Source organism: Leopardus geoffroyi, chromosome B4 (genome assembly GCF_018350155.1).
Source record: "Leopardus geoffroyi isolate Oge1 chromosome B4, O.geoffroyi_Oge1_pat1.0, whole genome shotgun sequence".
In the NCBI taxonomy this organism is placed as follows: Eukaryota; Metazoa; Chordata; class Mammalia; order Carnivora; family Felidae; genus Leopardus; species Leopardus geoffroyi.
Window position 1 is genome coordinate 65,988,084 of NC_059341.1, and position 23,492 is coordinate 66,011,575.

At 35.9% G+C, this 23,492-nt stretch overlaps 1 protein-coding gene across 3 annotated transcripts in view; it reads right to left on the bottom strand.

The window, feature by feature from the left end:
• The window catches only part of SYT10 (synaptotagmin 10), a 68,127-nt gene that overhangs the window by 13,774 nt on the left and 30,861 nt on the right, over positions 1–23,492 (bottom strand). For all 3 annotated transcript variants that reach the window (XR_006708828.1, XM_045463780.1, XM_045463779.1), the window contains exon 3: positions 20,352–20,919. Coding sequence is in view for 2 of the 3 variants with exons in the window: in XM_045463780.1 (XP_045319736.1) it covers positions 20,352–20,919 (568 nt within the window). In the remaining variant the exon portion in view is untranslated. The remainder of the gene's footprint in view (positions 1–20,351; positions 20,920–23,492) is intronic.

Below are 23,492 nucleotides of genomic sequence, written 5' to 3' on the forward strand. Positions count from 1 at the left end.
TGTTCCTGCTTTTGCCAATTGCATTTTCTTTTTTTCTCTTATATCTTTTTTGTGGATGACTCCTTCTCACCATGCAGGACTCGGCTCAAATAGCATCTCCTTCCATCTTCTTATCCTATGCTCAACTATTCACAGACCCTTTACATTTTTTCACAGCACTTATCATCAGAAATTATCTTTTAAATTCATTTTTTGTTTCTCTGATTCCCATATTTAAGGTTAGGACAGCAGAGTTCTTGTCTGTCTTATTGCTACTTCCTTCTGAAGTACATGGTACATAGCTGGCTCTCAGTGCATTTTTTGGAAGGAATGAAAAGATTATTATTTAATATGGACAAAAATTGATCTGCTTTGTATCAAATATGAATTTGAACTGTGTCCAGTACACTGATATAGATATATTTCTTCTCCATGGCTGCGTAGATGGTGGACAAATGAAAATGAGTGTGAACAATGCACATTTGAGATGCTTCCAAAAGAGCTGTTTACAGGATTTGATCAAATCATCCCTGGTGAGACAATATATAGTAGATTTAATTTGGTGGGAAATAAGTTGCTTATGTACCCAGGCCCGTAGAAACAGGTTCCAAAAAATTCTTCATGACAAACTATTCACATTTGCTGGACTTATTCTTCCAGCTTAGGTTCCGACTTCTATAATTCTGATTTCTTTATCCAGGCTCTAGAAGTAGTGGAGCTTGGCAATTAAGAGCATAAACTTTACAGCCAGTTAACCTTGTGTTTCACTCCTGTTTTCTACTTCCTAGCTGTGAGATCCAGGAAATTTAATTCAACTTTGAATCTCTGAAGCTTCATTTTTAAATTGGGAAAAAATACCCACTCAACAGTGGTGTTAATCATTAAATGAGATAATGTAAATAGAGTCCGGAGCATTCAACATAGTGTCTGGCATATGATAAAAGATGCTGTTTTGTTCATGGCTGTATTGCTATCACATGGAGCAGTGCCTTACACATATGAGAAGCTCAGTAAGTACTAGATAAATGAAAAAAAAATTACTGAAGGAAAGCAGCTATTATTTTTTGAGAACATTAGTAAAAAATATGTGTTTTAAAACAAAGATATATCCAACTGGGTCTCCTCTGGGCTGTTGAATTGCTACGGACCCTAAATAGTGAGTAAGATCCAATAGGAGAGGCCTGATGAAAAACAGGAAGAATATAATCTCTTACAAAGGATTCATTCTTTTCACCACCAAGCAGTTAATAAATATTATTTGCTGGGTGCACTGGTAGGTGCCGTAGATGCCAAGTAGATGTGGCATGATTCTGTCCTTGGAGAGGTCAGTTGAGAAGGAAAACAGTAGGCTCTGAAAGGCTGAGAAATTAAGTCTGATCCTATTTTATCTGATTATTTTCTTCCTGTTTCTCTTTCTGTCTCTTTTTCCGAGTATTTCTTTTCCTTCCTTCCTTCCTTCCTTCCTTCCTTTCTTTCTTTCTTTCTTTCTTTCTTTCTTTCTTTCTTTCTTTCTTTCTTTCTTTCTCTCTCTCTCTCTTTCTTTCTTTCTTTCTTTTTTTCTTTCTTTCTTTCTTTCTTTCTTTCATCTCTCTCTCTTTATCTCTTTCTTTCTCTCTTTCTCTCTCTCTTTCTCTTTCTCTCTCCCTTTCTCCCTTTCTCTCTCTCTCTTTTTTCTTTTCTTTTCTTTTCTTTTCTTTTCTTTTTTTTCTTTCTTTTCTTTCTTAAGTAGGCTTCATGCCCAGCATGTAGCCCAACGTGGGTCTTGAACTCACAACCCTGAGATCAAGACCTGAGTGAGCTGAGATCAAGAGTCAGGAGCTTAATTGACTGAGCCACCAAGGTGCACCGCCGCCCCCCCCCCCCCCCCCGCCCGCCTGAGTTGGTAGAGTTTTCTCTAAAGTTTTCTACCTGGCAGCCATCCCCCTTTCTCTCACTGTGTATTTCTCCTTCCAGGAATTATCAGTTGGGGATGGTGATGGAGAAGCTGGAAGGTAACAGGAAACATGGTCTCATAGATGAAATGCTTAGAGTCCAATAGGGAATGTACCACAAACAGTCAAATGTACACAAACAGAGAAATCAAAGGGATTAATGAAACACTTTCATGTGTGGTGATTGATATGGTTTTCCTTTTACACATTAAACAATCTGTGGAAGTAATTTGTCTACTTTTCTAGATATATCACATGCTTACTGGTTGGAACAAAGAAAGTTTTACCATATTTGGTCCCATCTCTCAAAGGTCCTTTCTGTGGATCCAGCTGCAACATAATTTTGACTATCTGTTATTAACGGGTATTGGTAAACATAGAGGTTAAACTGAGGAGTTGACCAAAGTACTAGCCTAAATCAACTGAAAGCAAAGAGCATGATTAAAGAACATCTCCAGGCAGCTCTGTATGACAAGCTAGCAGGCTTTTTGCCTACTGTAGTAGTAATAAATCTCCTGAAGCATTTAAACTCCATGAGGTCAGGGGTTCTAAGGAAACTGGAATGGACTGGGTGGTAATGCTTAATGTATAATATGCATGCATAACAAGTGCACAAAAGTTAGTCTTCATTAGACTAGATTTTTCCTTCAGGAAGTATGAATGTAAAAGAACTGAAACTGCTCACGTACTGAAAAGGGCAGAATACTCTCTAAGATAAATACCAATATTCTAGAACTTTTTACATCTGGAAGTGATCTAAGAGATAAGTATGAAAAATGAACTTAATGAAGGTAAATGGCCATATAACCTTTAAAAAGGTCCTCTAACAAATGTAACAGCAGAACTCCAGATTTTGGCTATAGTCCTTTGAACTAGCATGCACTAATGCTCAGTACCCTGACAGAGTTTGATGTTGATGGCCTCACTCCAGGGAGCTGAGTGTATTTTATTTATTTATTTTTTTTAATTTTTTTTAATGTTTATTTATTTTTGAGACAGAGAGAGACAAAGCATGAACGGGGGAGGGTCAGAGAGAGGGCGACACAGAATCTGAAACAGGCTCCAGGCTCTGAGCTGTCAGCACAGAGCCTGAAGCGGGGCTCGAACTCATGGACCGCGAGATCATGACCTGAGCCAAAGTCAGCCGCTTAACCGACTGAGCCACCCAGGCGCCCTGAGCTGAGTGTATTTTAATTCCTGCCTCTTCTCTGCCCCAGATCACTGCAGTTTATAAGGCCACACTCAGCCCCAACAATCTGAACCCTCCAGTATCCAGCAAAGAATCAGGAAATAAGTTGAAAGGTCTCTGAACATATGGCATAAATATAACACAGTTATCTGATGAAATTCTCTTAAATAAGGATTCTATTTCATTTTTTATTCAATACCCATTTACTATTATTTTAGACAAAATTCTAACAACGTTTACTTGGCATATCAATAGCAGGTCAAAACTCACACGTGAAATGTGGAGATGGGGAAACAGAGTTGATCTGGTGAAGGCAGCAATAAATGATGGCTAGAGAGACAATATTCATACAAGAAAGAAGGAAACATTCTAAACACGATAACAATCTGGAATCATCTTGTATCAAGGGGAACTAACACTAATAATGTCTTAGAAACTTAAAAACAGCATTTTATTATAAACTTCAACAATAATTAGTATTCAAAATGATGACTCTTGAGTCATTAAGCTAAGAAAAAAATATTCCATATGTTCTGTTTAAGAAGGTAGAGAAGTATATACTAATTTTTAGAGTTATCTTTATCGAAATTCCTTAAAATGTTTGAAGTGGTAATTTGGGGTTTTAGTTTCTTAAAATGAGAAAGGCTTTGAGTTTCTGAAAATTTTATTTATGGGTAACCTCATTTATTCCAATTCTACATAAGCATGAACTTCCCATATTAATCTTTGAGAAACTATTGTATCTTTGGGCAAATAATCATTTGAAAACCTGCTTTAAGTCTAGGATAGTGTTCCATAAAATTTCTTACGGGTAAGAAGACCATTCTCATACACACTAATGTATTTGGTGGAACATTTCACAGTGACAATCTTTTACCTGTATACTTGGGAGAAGGGCTTATGAAAAAGTCTGACACTGAGGCTGAGTCAGGGACCGTATGTTTGATTTCTTTATCCTGGTTCCACAGACATAGGGCTGGGTAGATAAAGATCATTTTCTAATAATTGACTATAGTTAACCTCATAAACATAGTCACAGTTATGAAGTTTCTTTCCACGTACCACTCTCCAAGATAAAAATAAGTCATTGGCAATCCTCTTCCAGGACTGAGCTAATAGTAAGGTCAAACTATAGCAACTGAGTACAGAGATGGAGAGGAGGCAGATTCAAGGCTTGGTAACTACAGTATGTCATAACCAAGGGAAGCACTCCTGGAGGAGGTGAACATCATGTTGGGGTTTGAGAGCCTAAAGAGGTGGGATTTGACAGAGAACAAGAGGAATAGTGTTGTATGTGAGTACTATGATTGATATTTACAAATAAGAATGAGCAGCTTATGTTGAGAAATAAGGAATTTGGTAACATGTTGGAGGTCATGTAAGGCTATAGGTAGCTTATTCTGTGGCTCCTATGGTACTGGTAACAAGAAAGAATGGGAGCTTGGAAGAATGAAAAGGGCGTATAAGTTTCCAGATCAGAAAAACCAGAGTTAAAATCCTACATCTTCCATGTACTAATTCCTACATGTCAAAAATACATGACCTCCTTGAACTTCGGTTCAATCACAACGTGGAGATAATAACATCTGCCTCACAAGGTAGGTATCATGCATGTAAAGTGCCTGACATAAACAGACACTCAAAAAATAAGGACAGTAATGTAAATAATATTTGAAAAACATTTCTTTGTTGTGAGTAGGCTAGGTTAGGATGAAAAAAAGAGAGGGGCCGTTGAAGTAAACAGGTGTGTGAAGGTGTTGGCTGAAGAAAGGTCTGGATTCAGAGATCTATTAGGAAGAAAGAATCATTAGGACTTATTGAAAAGAAAATTTTAAACAAACAGTTGGTTGCTATGGTGACAGCAGTCCTCACATCCACTTAACACCCTAAATGCAGCCTGCCTTTCACATTTCCTGGTTGGTAAGAAAACGGATGGTTTTCCTCACACTGTTAAACGATGTGTTACTAGATCAAAATGAGCTTCTTCATTAAATTACCAGTGTTTCATCCACCTGCTCACAAAATGAAGCTATGGTGCAGTGCAGACCCAGAGTGGGTCTGCTGCATTCAAACTACTATAAAATCTTTATTTCTTTCTGACCCACACAATCCATGCACCTGAGAAAATCATGGAATCCAACCTTGGGCAATCTACTTAAGCTCACTTAACCTCAGTTTCTTCGGTATAGCATGAGGGTGTTCCAAGAGATAAACTAGTTTATTTTCCAGCTCTAAAATTTTGTAATTTTAAGCACTGGTAAAATGAGGGCTAAATAGAATATATAATTCAGGCATGTTGAGGAATGTATGAATAGGCCCTTTTAGCCCTTGTGCGCTACAGACCCAACAGAACCTCATTAGAAAGACCACAAAGGATCAACTAGTGCTACCAGCTCCATTTCAAACTCAAGAACAAGATCAGGGCTGATCTGGTTGGGAATTCATGAGGAAAGACCATACTGGATAATGAATGTATCTGACTCTTCTCATGAGAATTAGGAGAACTTCAGAGGTAAGTGACTTTTGATCTGAATTTTGAAGAATGACCAAAGGTAAAGAGAATTAAAAACAGAGGGAGCAGCACAAAAAGAGGCCATGAGGTGAGAAATGAAGTGTCCGGCCATGACCAAAAGGTGAACAGAGACCACTGGCTCTGGCAAGGCCACAGGATAATTTAAATGGCAACACACTGGCCTTATTCTAAATGACCTCTCCTCAGGAATACTTAGATCAACCCTGATTTTTTTCTGCAGTCAGGATGAGATCCATTGTCATGGCTAATACCAATTACCTGGAAGGGTTGCATTCAAATTTTAAAGGGATATATTATGGGTCCAGTTTGTAGTCTGACACATAGATGTTGGAAAAAATACCATTTCTTGTTTATAACAATGTTTCTGGGGTCAGTGACTGGAATAAGGTTGATGCTCAGTAAAAAACTTATTGAATGAATAAATCACAAGAGTATCAGGCTGGGTCATGACTTCAGTGATAGTAGGGACACCTACCATTTGAAGGAGTGAAGGCTACTCCATAACCAGAGAACAAGTGAGCAAAGACACAGTTTAGGGGTGTTGCGGACTCTGTGTGTGGGGCCCCCAGGAACTGTAGGGTATGTTCATACGGTGGCCCTGGAGGTACAATAAATAGTCCTAATAGTTTTGAGCCATCTAAAGATACACTAAGGGCTTGGGGAGCTAAAGCTAGAGGATACTTATCTATTGGTTTTATTGAACTTTATTTCTTGGGGCGCTTGAGTGGTTTAGTCGGTTAAGCATCTGACTTTGGCTGAGGGCATGATCTCATGGTTTGTGAGTTTGAGCCCTGCATTGGGCTCTCTGCTGTCAGCTGAGACTGCTTCAGATCCTCTATCCCCCATCCCTCTCTGCCCCTCCCCTGCTTGCACTCTCTCTCTTTAAAATAAATAAAAACATTTTCAAAAAAGAACTTTATTTCTTCAAAGATCCTTCTACTCTGGAGTGATCTGGGATTATGTTTGCTATAATTCTATCATGCATTGGAATTTGAGAATCAAATGTATCTTTAAGGTGTATAAATTGTGTTTTTTCCTTGCACATCTGGCCATCTCCTCCAACCTGCCAGCACAAGCAGTCTCGTGACTCTGGGAGGCAAAGGAGGAGGAGGAAGCTGTTTGATAGAATACAATTAGGAAATGTAATTAACATTGTAAATCTTCTCCAGTGTCTATTCCACTTCTCTCCTTTTCTTTCAAAGAACCACAATTTTCACACACTTCCTTCCTGCCCTGCCTCCTTTTCCCAGTGATGTGATTAAACCAAATTTCACCATGTTGAATGAGGGTGGAGGAAGGAACAGGCAAAGGAAGGTTCTGCCACAGCACCTGGTTGAACTCCTGGATTTTTACATACATTTTCATTATTGATTATTTTCCACTATCTCCACTGGAAGACAGAGAAAATGCTTACCAGGTGCCCTTTAGCAGGACCTACTCATATTTCTGCAGGAAGGAAGGAATACACTTTTCAATAATATATTTTCAGTAATACAGTATCATATTAAGCATTGTGCTTGGCCATAGCACAAAGTCCAGGTGAAACTTTGCTGAAGTCAGGACAGAAAGGGGCAGAGAACATGGCAGTGTTAGAGATGGAATGATTACAAACCCCAATGAGCATTAGTGATCAATAGTCACCACGCAGAGCTACTATTGCCAGGGATGCAATTTAATAGTGCCATGTTTCTACTCAGTGGGGAACCACTGTCAGCTCCCAATCTGGGTGGGAAGTAACTCTGCCTGCCAAAATGGTTTAGCTTTTATCCTATCCAACACAACCATGGATTTAGCTACTAGAAGCCACAAAGTGCTCAGGTTGTAGAAAAGAGCTGAGACCTTAAAACAGCCTTTCCTGGATTTAACAAATCAAATTTCATAACTACTGGTATAATAAGCTGCCTGAAACAAAGAGGGGATAGTCCGTTGTAGACACTGGGACAAGAGCAACCTGGGGCATAAGAAGAGAATACAAATCTAATAAGAACTCTTCCCTTTATAATACTGATTAAGAGATACTTTAAACTTTTTGCTGAGAGGAACTGGTGACTTATTCTTAAACCTTGATGACTGTTTATAGATAGTGGCATAGAAACTTGTGTAATAAACTATGCAGCTTTCCTTAGAGTGTTTGAAGCTTTTAAATACCTTCCTAAAATTCCTAATTAAAGACATCCCTCTCAGTATCGTTGTACATAGACACTTGGACTGGAGGAACTTGGCTTCACTATTTAAGAAACTACCTTACTTTACATGGTTTCACCCCCCGTTGTGTATTGACTTGTTGTGATTTCAAACCAATGTTTTGAAAGCTTGTTTTTGTTTTCTTTTTTTTTTTTTTTTTTTAAGTAGGCTACATGCCCAGTGTGGAGCCCAATGTGGGGTTTGAAATCACCAGCCTGAGGTCAAGACCTGAGTTGAGATCAAGAGTTGGACATTCAACCAAACCACCCAGGCACCCCTGAAAGCTTGTTTTGGACAGCACTGTTTGTAGTTTGAATTTGTTTTGAATAACTTGTTTCAACGAAATTGTTCTGCAGTTAAAGACTTTCTTGCCAAACTCTTGCACATGGAGTAGAGAACCATTATATCACTGATAGTGGAGTAATGGCAAGGGTGTCCATCACGTGATGGACTTTTAAACTTTAAAAACCAAGGTTTGACCAGTAACTCGAGAGTGTTTGGTTTGGGCTACTCTTGGCTAATCTAAATAGCTGTCTATAGATTTTGAGACACCTTATCCTGCCATGGCCAGGCTACTCTTGGTTGGCAGTGCCATTAAACTGTGCAGCAGTGTCAGGAAGGGACAGGTGTTTCTGACTTGGCAAGGCTACTTGTCATAGGCAGTGGTGTAAGCTGTGTCCCCTGAGTAATAACCTTCGTAGAAGCCCATCTTGTCTGTAATATTGGTGCTGCCTCCTGCTAGCTACATGGTCCTAGCTCCTACTAGGCCAGCAACTGATACCCAGATTTTAGTTGGAAGGGTTGACTACCAAGAACAAACTCATAGAGAGGAATACCTCAGCTAAATGTGGATTTTATTTCATTCATCTCCTCTTTGCCTGGAGCAATATTGTAATTATTCTATCATTGACTTGGTATCTCTTTATTGGCATATTAAAAGATGTTATCTGGAATGCTATTGGTTTGTGAACTATTATTGTAAATTATAATTCCCACAGTGAACCTATGTTAAGCAAATTACTGGCAAAGACAATCTTAGTCTCTCAGCATAATTCGCTATAAACAAAACAACCTTAGCTCCCCCATGTCTGTTCTTCATATAGTAGTCAGAAATCTTACTGAGGCTAAGTGACACCATAGCTCACTTCTGACCAAAAGCCATCAATGGTTTCACAAGTCAATCCGAGTAAAACTAAAAGCTCTTTCCATGGCCTGAGGGCTCTAGAAGATCCGGCCCTCATCTTCTAACACTCTCATCGGAGAGGCCCTTTCTGACCACCCTTATACAGAGTTGTACAGCAACTCTGCCCCACTGCCACTTACTGTCCTTTAGTCTGCCTCTGTTTCACAAAGCATTTCATTCATTGGACATATTACATATTTCCATTATTACCTGCCTCCCTTTTCTACAAAGTAGCCCTATATGGTGGGGACAGATTATGCTCTAAAACATCCAGAAGAGTGCCTGGTAAAAAGGAGAATTCAATAGAGTTGGATGAAATGGTGGATTTAAGATTCCTGTTCTATGAGTGGATGGGGTAGGTAACGACTTCCATCACAAAATGTTCTTTTATTCATTATTTTTCTCTGGATGTGCAATATATCATACATACCTGCTACTCTGTAGATAGAGAGACTATAAGTTAAACATCTGACCTGCTCTGACAAAAGCCTGACTGGGCATAATTTTCTGCTTCTGGTTATAGACTCTTTTGTAGATTGGTATTTGATAAGTGCCTGTACTTGTAAAGCATCCTTTACTTACCATGGGGTGTGGGACTGTGCATAGAGTATTTAAAAATTTAAAGGCACTCTAAAGACATGAGTAAAACTGATACTCAGTAAAATCTCTGGTTTAGTGAATTAAATTTATAGAAAGACTGAATTTGATATATGCCATGGTATAGTCTTTTATAATACTATCCTATTTTATTCAAGTTCAAGATTGAAGAAAAGAGTAAAGGAAAACTATCTCATTAATTTTTTTAAAAAAAACATGAAGGTGATTCACTTAGGGGATTTAATTATTAGGGTAAGAAATTTAAAACATGGAAGAAACTGGGTTCTTAGCAATCAAGTGGATAACAAACAGCTGTTTGTGTGCAAGATTACAGCATGCTGGGATAAATGACACTTGGTAACTTTAAATTGTACAAGAAGTTCACATTTATTATCTCATTTTATTTTCAAAATATTCCTGTTGGGTTGATATTATTATACACCTTTTTTTATATGGACAAAGAAACGAGGTCAGAAACGTTAAGAAACTTACCCAAAGTAATGGAGCCAGAAGGCAGCAGAGCCAGGCTTCTAATGAAACTACACTCACTTAAGTTCCTGTAGACTTTTCTTTCCCTCTTAACCTTCCCCAGCAGAAACAATGCTTCAAATTTTACTAGCCAGGACAAAAAACTTTAAATTGTTTTCATGGCCTTAGATTTCAAAGCCAAGAGATGAGTAACTATATGTCCTTGAAAAAATTTTTTAGAAATTAGGAAATCAATTACCTGATATATGGGAAACTGTTTAATGCAGTCTACTATAGGGAAGGAGGAGAATATTTTAAACATTCACATTTAAAAGTCAACTGCATGTTCTCTTCACTATATAAGAGCATGTTAATAATAATTAAATTAGTAAAGTGCAAAAAGGAACACATTTAACTCAATGGTACCTTTAGAACTATAATGAATTCCTATAACTTACAACAGATGCAGGTATATTGCTAGAATGTCATGGGGCTGAAAACCTTCTCCTTTTTTATTCATTTTTTAAAAAATTTTTTGAGGGGAGGGGCAGAGAGAGGGAGAAAGAGAATCCTGAGCAGGCTCCAGGCTCTGAACTGTCAGCACAGAGCCTAATGCGGGGCTTAAACTCAGGAACTATGAGATTATGACCTGAGCTGAAATCGAGAGTTGGAAGCTCAACTGACCAAGCCACCCAGAAGCTCCCTGAAAAGTTTCTCCTTATCTTTTGCAACTTCCAAACATTAAAATACAGTAAGACACAAGTGGTAAAATTCAATTATACCCCAAATATGGATTTTTTTCACTAGTTCCATCTAAGAGGAGAAAAATGGCCTAGAAATTTCCTGAAATAACATTGATTGCAACTGTTCATTTTGAATAAGGCCAAGAGAGTCATTGTTTAGCTCTCCATGCATTTTAATAAAAGTTGTTAACAAGACAGATTTGACAAGATTATAAATTTTAAAAGCCTTAAGCATAGTTTTGTCATAAGTATCATATTAAAAATTTCTTTAATTCAACTACGTAAATATTTTGAGATTTCAACTCTGTAAGCCAAAAGTTGAACTCCCATATTAAAAAGAAATTCTCTTTATTTCTTTTTAGTATATTCCAAGAACATTAACACTCCAACATAATTCAAGACAAGGAACACTGGACTAAGAGTTGATTAAAGATTTAAAATATAGTTCTGGATCTCCTATTAACCAGCTGGATGGACATAAGTGATTTTTTTTTAACATTCCTTGGCCTTCATTTTCTAGATGATAAAATTAAAGGATTAAATTGAACTTTCTAGCAATTCTAAAATATGATCACATGATCTAGACATGAGTGTTCTCAAAATTCTACTCCAAACACACACCAGAATTTTTAAGTTAATATGAAAAGTCTTCTGACCTATTGTAAGTTCAAGCATTTTACTCTGAGAAAAAGATCTCAGGTCATTATTTAAGACATTGATTTTATTTGTACACAATTCTCTCAGCGTAAATATTCTTTTAGAAACCTAAAAGCAACAAATTGGAAAGGTAAGGAATGCAGGAAGCATGTGTACTTATAATGGAAGAGTAATGGACAGAAATAAAAGTTTGCTTTTTAAATTTCTTATAACAACTGATGGTCATAAAGATCACCACTATTAAGAAAAGGTAAAATTATTCAGTAGATTTTACTTAAAAAACCAGGGACATGCATAATATTTGATAAGTGTTTCTATTTAAAAATTTTTAAGTAGGAAATTAGGCACATAAATATGTTTTGAAACTTATTAACATAGAGTTTTTTTTCAGACTATTCTTAATAAATAATGTGTTATTTGTCTGAAATCTTGATTTTTAAGAAGCAGAAATTCTGACTTTCTCAATTGTGATGAAATGTGAAATTCCATTTTAAGGAGTTCCTTTGCAATTCTCTGTGTATAAAGATGAGAGGATGTTAGCATGGCCATGGTTCTTTCTCACTTTCTGCAGTTGAAGGCCTTGCCTTGCTATCAAGCTTGTGAAGGACTAAAGACAATGAACACACAGAATAGCTCAGACAAAAGGCAAAGTCCAAGGTTACAAGAAATTAACCTGTTTGTAATCAGGAATCTTTTTTTTCTTTCTTTAGGTTATCAGTCAGGGATCCAGGAGGAAACAGGTGGCACACACAAATTAGACTATTTCCAGAGGGCTTACTAGATAGACTATCTACAGAGATGTGAGCCGGGGTAGAAAACCACCAGAGATGGTACTGCACCCGGCTGCTGGGAAGAGGGGAGGCCATGATGCCCTACTTCTAAGTCTGAAAGGACAAGGGTGGGAGAACCATTACCTGGACTTGGATGGAAAAAATGGTGAAAAGCAAAGGCTGCTTTGAGAGAAATTGTGCCCTCAGGTGAAGGACACGGCCAGCCTGAGGCATCCTCTCAAGAGAAAGATGAGAGAATACACATCCAAATGACATTCTCCTCCTGCCCTAATGTCTCTTGCCAGAACTCCGAGAACAGTGTCAACAGTGTCGGTAGACCTAATTGGCCAGCCCGCTGAGGTACCAGACAGGATGGAGAATAGTAGAGAGTGAACCTAAAGGGACACATGGACTACATCTAGCATCTTTAGCTCCTGAAGTTTTACAAGATGCACTTTTTAATAAGCGCATGTACAGGTTGGTGAAGGAACAAAGAGAAGTGCCAGTGTAAAAGGAAGAGTCAAGTCAAGGTGCAGATGAGAGGCGTGTGATGTAACATTATAAGTGTATACTTCATTTAAAAATCATATACTCACTGAATCACACCATAGGTAACTAAAAAGATTTAAATTAACTCTTACACAAAACTTTCCACCCTAAATAGAAAAGCGTACCACCTAAAACTATCTCCTACCATAATATTAAGACATAACCATTTTTTTTTGCACCAAGATCTCTATTCCTATTTCATATGTAAGTGACATCAACAACCAAAACCATACCCTGTATCATTCTGTAATAACTTTTTGGCAGCTAACATACAGTGAGCATTTACAAATGCCTGACTCTGTGCTAAGCACTTATTTTATTTACTCTATTCAACAAACTGTGGTTTGCCTTCTCATAATTCCCATTTTATAAATAAGGTAATTAAGGCTTAGAGAGACTTTGTAACTTGCTCAAAGCCATAGATTCATTCAAAGTCATAAGTGACACAGCAGGGATGCAAAGGTTGTTAGTTTGTCCCAGAGCCTAAATTCTTCAGTGATTGGGCTACTCTCCTTCCAATAATAGCCAGAGAGGGCTAGGGAAAGAAGGGGGTGGGGTGGGAAGGGGGGGCCAGGAAAAGGGGAAGAGGAGGGGAATGGGGGAGAGGGAGAGGAAGAGAGCCAAGGATGATAGAGAAGTTAGATAGCATTATAATCTTTACAAGTTGAGCAAGGTAGGAATTTAAATTGGAAATTATGTGGATGCAATGAATTTAGGCAAAAAAAAAATTATCTTGCCTTTTGAGCAACCCCAAATGTTATGACTAAAATATGGTCAGCTTTGGCTACCAATCTGTGATATTCTTTTAATGACTCAAAATGTCTTACTGTGCTCACCCAACAATGCTGTATTTATTTAGAAAGTGTGGGTTCAGTTTTGAATTAAGACTAAAACTGGTGGCATAAATTTAAGTATTGGATATGCATTAACTTTTTTTGTTGTGTGAAACAAAATACTATAATCAATATTACAGGAATCTACTGCTTAAACTGATAATAAAAGGCTAATATAATTGTTATGAGCTATTTTAAAGCCAATTTGCCTGAGGTATTTTATGTAAAATGCAAAGGTAGTCAAAACAGACCAAACACTAAAGCCTTGCTCTCTAAATGTACACAGATGTGACTTAACTGTCAAAATAATATAAACAACTATGGTTATTTATTGAATTCCAAATATTCATGAGACAAATTTCCTTATTTTTATTTCCTTTTCCTCCATTTGGCCCATCTCTCCACTCTCTTCCCCTGTGGCAACCACCAGTTTGTTGTGTTTTTATGGGTCTGTTCCAGCTTTGTTTCCTTGATTGCGTTAGAGTCCTTTAACAATCTTTTGGAGTTGAGCAGGTGTTAAGGCCAAGAAGAGCCAAGGTTTGGGAACTCACATAATCTTTTGATAGTCTATGATAGACTCTATTATTTTGAATTTAATTTTAATTTGATTTTATATTGCAACAAAGATACTTCCTATAAATTCTTGCAAAATGATCTAAGACCAAAAGATCTGATAGGTTTATAGAATTTATTTGCATCATGTAAGTTAATAATAAATTAATGGTGGCCCTTTAGCAGATGTGGTATCTGTGACACTCCAGAGATGAAATAGAAAATTAGGAATGCTTAAGGAGGAGCAGATATGGGTTCATCGTCCCATTCTGCAGGCCTATGACTATAATCCTGCTGCTGCACTCCGGAGATGTAGCGGGACAGCCCCTGACCAAAAAGGTTTACTCTCTCCCACCTTGCCTTTCACCACACTTTTTTCTTTAGAAGAAGGTTGGAATTTTGCCATTCTTTAAAATGTTACTGGCTAACCTATTATTCCATAGTTAGCAAACTTTAAAAGTGAATTGATAGCTAAATGCAAACAAAGCAAAACAAAACAAAAACCAGCATTATTTTGATCCTGGGATAGACCCAAGATGCTCAGAAAAATTAAAAATATATCACTAGAAATAAGAAAACAAATTAAAAACAATTTTTTAAACATTTAAAGAAATTTTAGTCATGGACATTAAAATACATTACTTCAAACTCAAGCTCAGCTAGTACATTTAGTACTCTGGTTGGTACAATGAACATAACAGTTTCTTTCTTTCAAACTTGACAGATCCTTAGTTAAAAGATAATAGATTCAAGTACTTTATAGCTGTAAACTAGGTCAGTGTGGTTATGTGCATATACCCTTTTTTCCTGTGAGAATTCTTGTCTAGAACATCGTTAGTGCTGAAAAAAAATGTCCATTGAATAGATGAGTAAATAAATATGTAAGATAAAGTTCTAGTAAAAAAAATAAAGACAAGCTTTTCTTTATCTAGCTATACTTTCAGTGGCTTCTTGAGTGTGCATGAGATCACTATATTTAAATATTCAAAATACATTAGTCTTTATACTGATTGACTTTTGAAAATAAGTGAATTAAAAATTTGTCAAATACACTTTTACATAGCTTAAAAAGTAAATGTGTATAAAGCATACATTGCAAACGCGTTCTACCATTTTTGCCAACTTTCTATATTAGTGCAAGAGATGACTGGCTTGCCATATTTCTGATATGTAGTAGGATGATCCCTAAAGTGAAAATTAATTTTTTGTAAAGAATTAAGTCATACCTTTTTTTTATATCCTTTGCCATTCAATCTTAAATTTTAAAAAACCCTGATTCCTGATAAAAATGTTAATTCTTGTATAGACATAATTAGTAATTAAATTGTGAGTACAAAATATGTTTCAGCCTGATGGAGTTTTTTTTTTTTAATTTTTTTTTAACGTTTATTTATTTTTGAGACAGAGAGAGACAGAGAATGAACGGGGGAGGGTCAGAGAGAGGGAGACACAGAATCCGAAACAGGCTCCAGGCTCTGAGCTGGCAGCACAGAGCCCGACGCGGGGCCCGAACTCACGGACCGCGAGATCGTGACCTGAGCCGAAGTCGGCCGCTTAACCGACTGAGCCACCCAGGCGCCCCACAACCTGATGGAGTTTTGACAATAAAATATTCCTGCTTTATTTTACATAAGAATTTATGCCACAAAGTTTTTCATTTTTTCTTACAGAAGGTAGTTGATGTTAACAAATAGAACTAAGAAAATATTTATTAATTTGTAATCAATAGGGTACAATACTGCATTGTTTTTTCCCTCTGGTAGTGGCAGATTTATACTTACAAACATTCTCACACTTGACCTTGTGTGAAAATTTGCTATGTTAATTTATTCAACAAGTATTTATTGACTAATCACTAAGTGCTCATATATGCTGAGAAGAATATAAGAGGTATACAAGGTGATTTCTGTCTTCCAGCTCAGAGGGAAGGGGAAGACATGAGACATCTACTCAGACAAGGTATAAATATGTGCTACAGACAGCGCTTCCATAGGCAGATATTAGCTTCTTTCCATTTCCATGGCTCCCAGCCTACTCCAGTCTCTATTTCATTTAATCTAGACTCCTACCTGGACCCCTACATTTCATGATCCTTTACTCCTACCCACTGTACACACTGAAGCCATATAGGATGATAGCTCCACTAGTTTTATTCTCCTGATAAAAACAAATATAAATTCCCACAGCATTAAAGGGCTTACTGATTGTAGTTTAAGTAGAACATTCTACTTTTGGTTCCCTTTAGTCCCTCCTTCATCTCATATTCCACACAAGTCTACTATTTTCCCCCTGAAAACGTGCTAGTCTTGTTTATTTCCTTTTCCTCATGCTGTTTCCTTGTCAAGAAACATCCCTTTCCTTTATTCAGAATTCTATCATCCTCATATGGTGGTCTTATAAACCATTTTCATATTAGACATAGTCTGCATGAGAGGAGAGAGAGAGAGAGAGAGAGAGAGAGAGAGAATGTATGTGTGAACAAGACCGTATTTGTGGAGGTTTTCAGGAAAATGTTATATAGTATTATTTATACATTAACATATACTTTATTTCTTTGTTTCTTCTATTAAAGTTCTTGATCAAATACAAATTTATTAAATTTTATTAAATTTGTATTTTACTAAAGTATAAACTTTGTACATAGGTGATTCTCAGTAAATTCTTATGTAATCAAATTGAAGTTGTTTGAATCTAATGCCATAGGGAAAAAGTCAATTTCATTTAATGAACCGGCCTAGGAAGACTTTTTTTGAACAGGGCCTTGGACAGGCATCTGGATATATGGAAAAAAAATTGTGACAGATACTCTAAGATAAAAATTTTTTGGAATAAGACACATAAAATAATTAAAAACAACAATCACAAAAAAGCAGCAACTCTTATTTCCATAGAGTTCTATATTAATAATTATGTCATTGGCCTGAAGAAGAAAAAAGAGGTCCATGGCATTTACATCAATTGATATTAGTAAAGCAGGAGATTCATTAAACATTAAAGATATATCAACTATTTCAAGTTGGTGACAAAAATTTTTTTTACTAAATTTTAGAATTTTTAACTTGGACGTTTGTAGTATATAAAGGCACTCTCTAAAATACATATGATTGGGGCACCTGGGTGGCTCAGTCGGCTAAGTGTCTGACTTCGGCTCAGGTCATGATCTCACGGCTTGTGAGTTTGAGCCCCGTGTTGGGCTATCTGCTGACAGCTCAGAGCCTAGAGCTTCTTCAGATTCTGTGTCTTTCTCTCTCTCTCTGCCCCTCCCGTGCTCACACTCTGTCTCTTTCAAAAAAAAATAATAAATAGAAAACAAAATACACATGATTATCTCAGTATGAGAACCTTAAATTATAAGAATGGTTTTTCTAGATCTGTGTTTACTTAACTAGGTATTTATCTATATTTATCATTAGTGTCTCATAATATAAAGATGGCTAATATTTTAATTCAAATATATGTTTTATCTGTTACTTAAATTCTTTTATATCTCTGTTCACATAGTTGGATCACCTTTGCAGGTTTCTACAAAACTTGGGTGAGTGAGGGCATATGACTACATTTCTTTCTATCTCTTTCCTTTTTTCTCCTTCTTTGTAGGAAGCTCTGTATTTCTGTATGAAATTACTTGAAGTTAAAAGTGTGTAAGAAAAGATAGTCACTTAAGCAATTTCAACCCATATTGTTTTCATTAATCTGAAATATAAAATTGCTTAATGATTTTTCAAAAGCTGACGAGAAGCTTTAATTAAACACTATGCTACGCATAAAGATGATACTATCATATATTGTGAACTTGGGTCCCATAGTCAAGAAATGTAGGTTTCATTACGATCTTCCTAAAAGAAAACCCGTAAATAGTATCTAGAACAATATGTACCTCAATGTTCCAGTTACAGAGAAATGTCATTTGGCTAGAATAATTTAATAATATATTTTATTATTACCCACTTATTTTTGTATCCAGAATATTGAAGCGAAAATGTGTATAGATGTGGTAATCAGAATAAAGGTACCCCCAAAGATGGCCACATCCTAATTTCTGGGACCTATGAATATGTTGCCTACATGGCAAAAGGACTTTGCAGATATGATTAAGATTATGAATCTTGAGATGGGGAAATTGTCCTAGATTTTCCATATGGGCCCAAGAACATGCTTTAAAACAATTTTTTGCATCCTTAAATATTTAGAACATACTAAACCCATACTAGGCACTTAGCAAATATTTATTGAATGAATAAAAAAGAAGGGATAGTTTAAGATTGGGGCATCAAGAAAGAAATAACCTAACAATTAACTATTACCTGCATTTGCAGATTTTCCACTATAGGAATATAAGTAATAAAGTAAAAAACAACATGAATTAAAAGAGCTCCAATGTATCTTTGAAATATGATCTGGTTTCAAAATTTCTTCTTTGTTCCCTAATAAATTTCACAGTGGAAACCAAGAAATAAAGACCCAACAAGTGAGAATGTTATGATGATGCAATTCAACTGGAAGTATAAAATTTTAAATGATATTATCTATATCATTCTTAGTGAAAATATAATGACCCCAAATTTTGGTTTCCATTAGTAAAACATTGATGGGGGACAAAGTAAAAGGAGTACTCTTGGGGCACCTAAGTGGCTCAGTCAGTTGAGCATCCAACTCTGATTTCGGCTCAGGTCATGATCCCAGGGTAGTAGAATTGAGCCCCGAGTTGGGCTCACACTGAGCACGGAGCATGCTTAAGATTCTTTCCTTCTCTTTCTCTCCCTTTGCCCTTTCCCCTGTTGACATACTCTCTCTAAAAAATTAAAAAAACAGCAGCTACTCTGTATTAAAATATAATTTCCTATTTTTATTTTTTAATATATTTTTAAAAAATTATCTTATTTTTAAAATTATCCCTTATCTCTAGTAAGGACTTCTACATTTTAAGCTTATAAATTTTGGTAAAATTTCGACAAAAGATGGTAAATACTTAAAGACAACCTGGTGGTAAAAAATTAAATGTACCCATTTAAAAACCAACAAATCAATACAATTCTGCAATCTAACCTAAGTGACCAGTTTTCTAATTCCAATTCCATAATTCTATCCTAGATACATAATCTTAAATAAAACAGATTTGTGTAAATAAGAACATAACAATTTTTAGTATACCAAAATTTATGCCTAACTCAAATGTCCAACAGTAAGAGAATGGTTAGGTAAATAGATCATATATTTAAACATTATACAATAAAACAAATGTAACATAAAAGAAAATCAGTGGGAAAAAATTTAAACGTGGTTTGAACTATTTATTTATTTATTTATTTACTTATTTATTTATTTAGAGAGAGAGTGGAGGGACAGAGAGAGGGAGAGAGAGAGAGAGAGAGAGAGAGAGAAAATCCCAAGTAGGTTCAGTGCCATCAGCACAGAACCCAACACATGGCTCGAATCCACAAACCATGAGATCATGACCTGAGCCTAAATCAAGAGTTGGATGCTTAACCAAGTGGGCCACCCAGGTACCCTGAAACTTAGTTTGAACAATAATTTCAAAACATGTATGGAAAAAATTTACAAAGCAATATGCCATGATATTATATGTAATTGGTAGCATTATGGAGTATTTTATTTTGTATTATGTTTTTTACTGTTTTCCAAATTTTCAATATTAAAGTTATTATTTTATATTAAGAGAAAGAGTTTTGTAATGTAAAACAAAAATTCTAATGTAAACAATCACTTCTGCTCATTCAACATTTCAAATTCTGTAATTGTGTCTATTCCATGAAACCTTCTGAAGAAATGGGCTGTTTTAGACTAAACCAAGGGCTTTTCCAAATATCATCAAAGTACATTTTAGGTTTGATCTGAGGAACAATATCTGAAATAATGAAAGTCACTCAATATTAACTATGAGGAAACTGAGTGCTGGGAATAGGTTATAAAATAAACATTTTACAAAAGAAAAGAACTACTATTTTTGTTAACTTACAAGAGCTGGGTTTTTTTTATTTACATAGTCACTAATATCGTGCAAGTGCCTAAATTATTATTACATACGTAATCAAATCCTACCTTTGCACGTTCTTAATACATAAATTCCGTAACTTTGTAAACTCATTCCAATAAGTTGAATGATAATTAGTTTTATATACTACTACAGGTGAAAAAAAATAGTTTGGTGGAATTATTACTTACTGTGGTAGCACAATGAATATCTTTCCACACTGTGGCTTCCCTGGAGAGATCAGAGACTTCAAACAAATTATCAAGAATCACTTCCCCAATCATGTCATGTCTAGAAAATCTGTCAAAATCATATACACTGAAATGTAGTTTTCGGTTGCTTAGTTGATCATATGCTACAGGAAACTGAAAAGTTTCATCAAATAGAGGATTTAAAGTCTTTCTGTGCACACGGGTCTGAAATTTCTTTTTCCTATCTGGAAGAAGATACATCTTCACATAAGGGTCAGAAGTGCCTGTGAAGTCTTTAGCAGGGAGATCTAAGGCTTTGATAATTTTAACAATCAGAAGTTCATTTTCATAGTCATACTGGAGGGTGAAGTTAAGTTTCCCACAGGTTTTGACATCTTCTTCCCTGTTGCCCTCAGAGTCAACAGATTTCTGTTTGTAGAGCTCTGGTTTTATCCTCCCAATGCTGGTTGTTGTTTCTCCTCTTTGTAAAACTGGTTCTGTGCCCATGCTAAAATCAACACTGGAAACCTGCATTTGCCTTGGTAGGTGTCTCCTGAAGGAATTGTGGCTGTATATACACACATGTACACACAAGATAATTTAGGTAGATCATTTTGATGACAACATTATACAGTGGCATATAAACTCTCCCCCACCCCAGGATAATGAAAGCATTGCATTTGTATAAACAGAAAAACGGATGGACACACACGCATGCATGCACACGCAAACACACACACACACACACACACACACACACACACAGAGCTACTTTCGGAAAACCAGAAATGCAATATTCAAAGGAAAAGACTTCTAAAATTATAGAAACATCTGAAACACTCAAATGTACATTTTTATGAACTTTTGGAATTTTTTACTCTCAATCATAAGGACATAATTAAAAACAATTGTGAAGAAACACAGTTACAAAGTTTAGTATTCCACAAAATACCACAAATCATAAATCATCTGGTTATATCTTGTTGTAATTTTTGTGTGACAAATCATGTTGATGACTGGTTTTTTTATATCTGGATTTTTTGTATCTCATGAATTTCGTGTTTTTAGTGACTGCCCCATTACGATAAAAAACATAAGTCCACCTATTCTAATACTATTTAGTTATTCCTAATACTTAAGGAATTATTCCTAATACTTAAGATAACTAAATGAATATTTACTTGTGAAAAGAATATATAGTGGTGACAGCCAAAATTAGTACATTTTCCTTTTTTCAACATGGAGTGGGCTTCAGAAATTCTAAGGATTAAAAATATACACTTTTAGAATTTGGGTCCAACCTAATAGAGTTTTTTAGAATTCAAACTGACTTTCCTTTATCACTGTTACTATTCATCTAGTCAACATTTCTGGAACATTAGCTATATCAACTTACCATTGTCTTGTAAATGTGACTTGCATTAAAATCTGCTTCTCTTCTACTTCATCTGTGATTTCTGGTATGAGCCGTGTCAACTTACATGTCTCCTCAAGGCTTAGTCCCAGGTCTTTAGTTCTTTATTCTCCTTAGTCTCTCCAGTAGACTAATCATCAATTCTTGAACTATAACTGTCATCTTAAATCTGGTGGTTCCCTGCATATATCTCAGATATGTAAACTTCTAGTCCCATATTTACACATCTCTAAGGGAGATTTCTAAGTGGATATCTTAATTTTTCCCCAAACTCAAGCAAAATCATTTTCTGCCTTTTGCTCTCAAACTAGTTCTCCCTTCCACAATCTCAGACAATAGCTCTAACATATTTATCAGCCACTTGTGCTTGGGAATCTGCAGTATGCTCTGAATCACATTTCCTTCATTCATGAGATTTACTCAATTTTCGAAATCCAGTTGATGTTTTCTTTGAAACATTCCATATACTTGTCCATTCTGTTCCATTTCTATTGCTACTCAGTCCAGATCCTCATCAACTTCTGTTTTGCTTTCTATACTAGTCTTTGCCTGACTCTCCTTTCAGCTCTCTCTTACACTTAATATCTATCTAGCACTTACTTTAAAATCCTGTATTCACTTCTGTTGTCTGTTACATCAGATCTACATTTTTTACAGTAAACACCAAGTAATACTGAGGACATTGGTTTAACTAATATTTGATTCATTGATGCACACATAAGGACTGATTTAAGAGGGATAAAAAAAAAATGAGTGAATATCCAGAAGATACGTAGCCACGTTACCATTTGAGCAGTAATTTGAGGAGCTGAGGATGTTGAACCTAGAAAGGAGAGGAATCTGTCTTCTAATTTCTAAAGGGCTGTCATGGCAGAATTAATAAGAATCTATGGAAGTTACAGGTAAAGATGGACTTTGGCTTAATATAAGGGAGCATTTAAAAATATCTACAGTTGTCCAGGGGTGCCTGGGTGGCTCAGTCGGTTGAGCGTCCGACTTCAGCTCAGGTCACGATCTCGCGGTCCGTGAGTTCGAGCCCCGTGTCGGGCTCTGGGCTGATGGCTCAGAGCCTGGAGCCTGTTTCCGATTCTGTGTCTCCCTCTCTCTCTGCCCCTCCCCGTTCATGCTCTGTCTCTCTCTGTCTCAAAAATAAACGGTAAAAAAAATTTTTTAAATAAAAAAAATAAAAAAATAAAAATATCTACAGCTGTTCAAAATGGTCTACATGAAGTATAGAAACCAAAGTTAGATGTTGAAGAAAAAGGTTTATGCCTCAGGTTGAGATGTTAGACTTCTCTTTTCTAACACTTAATTTCTACGATTCTCTATCATTCTATGATTCTTTAATAATTTTATTCATGATATCATTATGTGTATTAATAAAATGGAATTTTATTATGTAAATTATGTAAAATCAGAATTATAATCTGAGGTGTTCCAAATTTACTCTCTTACGTTTAATTAGCTTATTTTGTATTCTCAGGACGGAAATATTAAACAATATTTAAATACCATAAAAATGGTATAGCTAATCCCATTCTAATTCTTGATATTCTTTAGTGCTAATCTGGTATTGGAATATCATTTTTTCCTTAAGCTTCTACATCTATTCCTTATATAGAATCAGGGGCTTAAATTGGGGTCAGGCCACCATTGGAGAGTATTTGTGAAAATAAGAATAATTTTAAAAAGAATACAAGTAGTATATGTTCTGAATTATTAAGGGG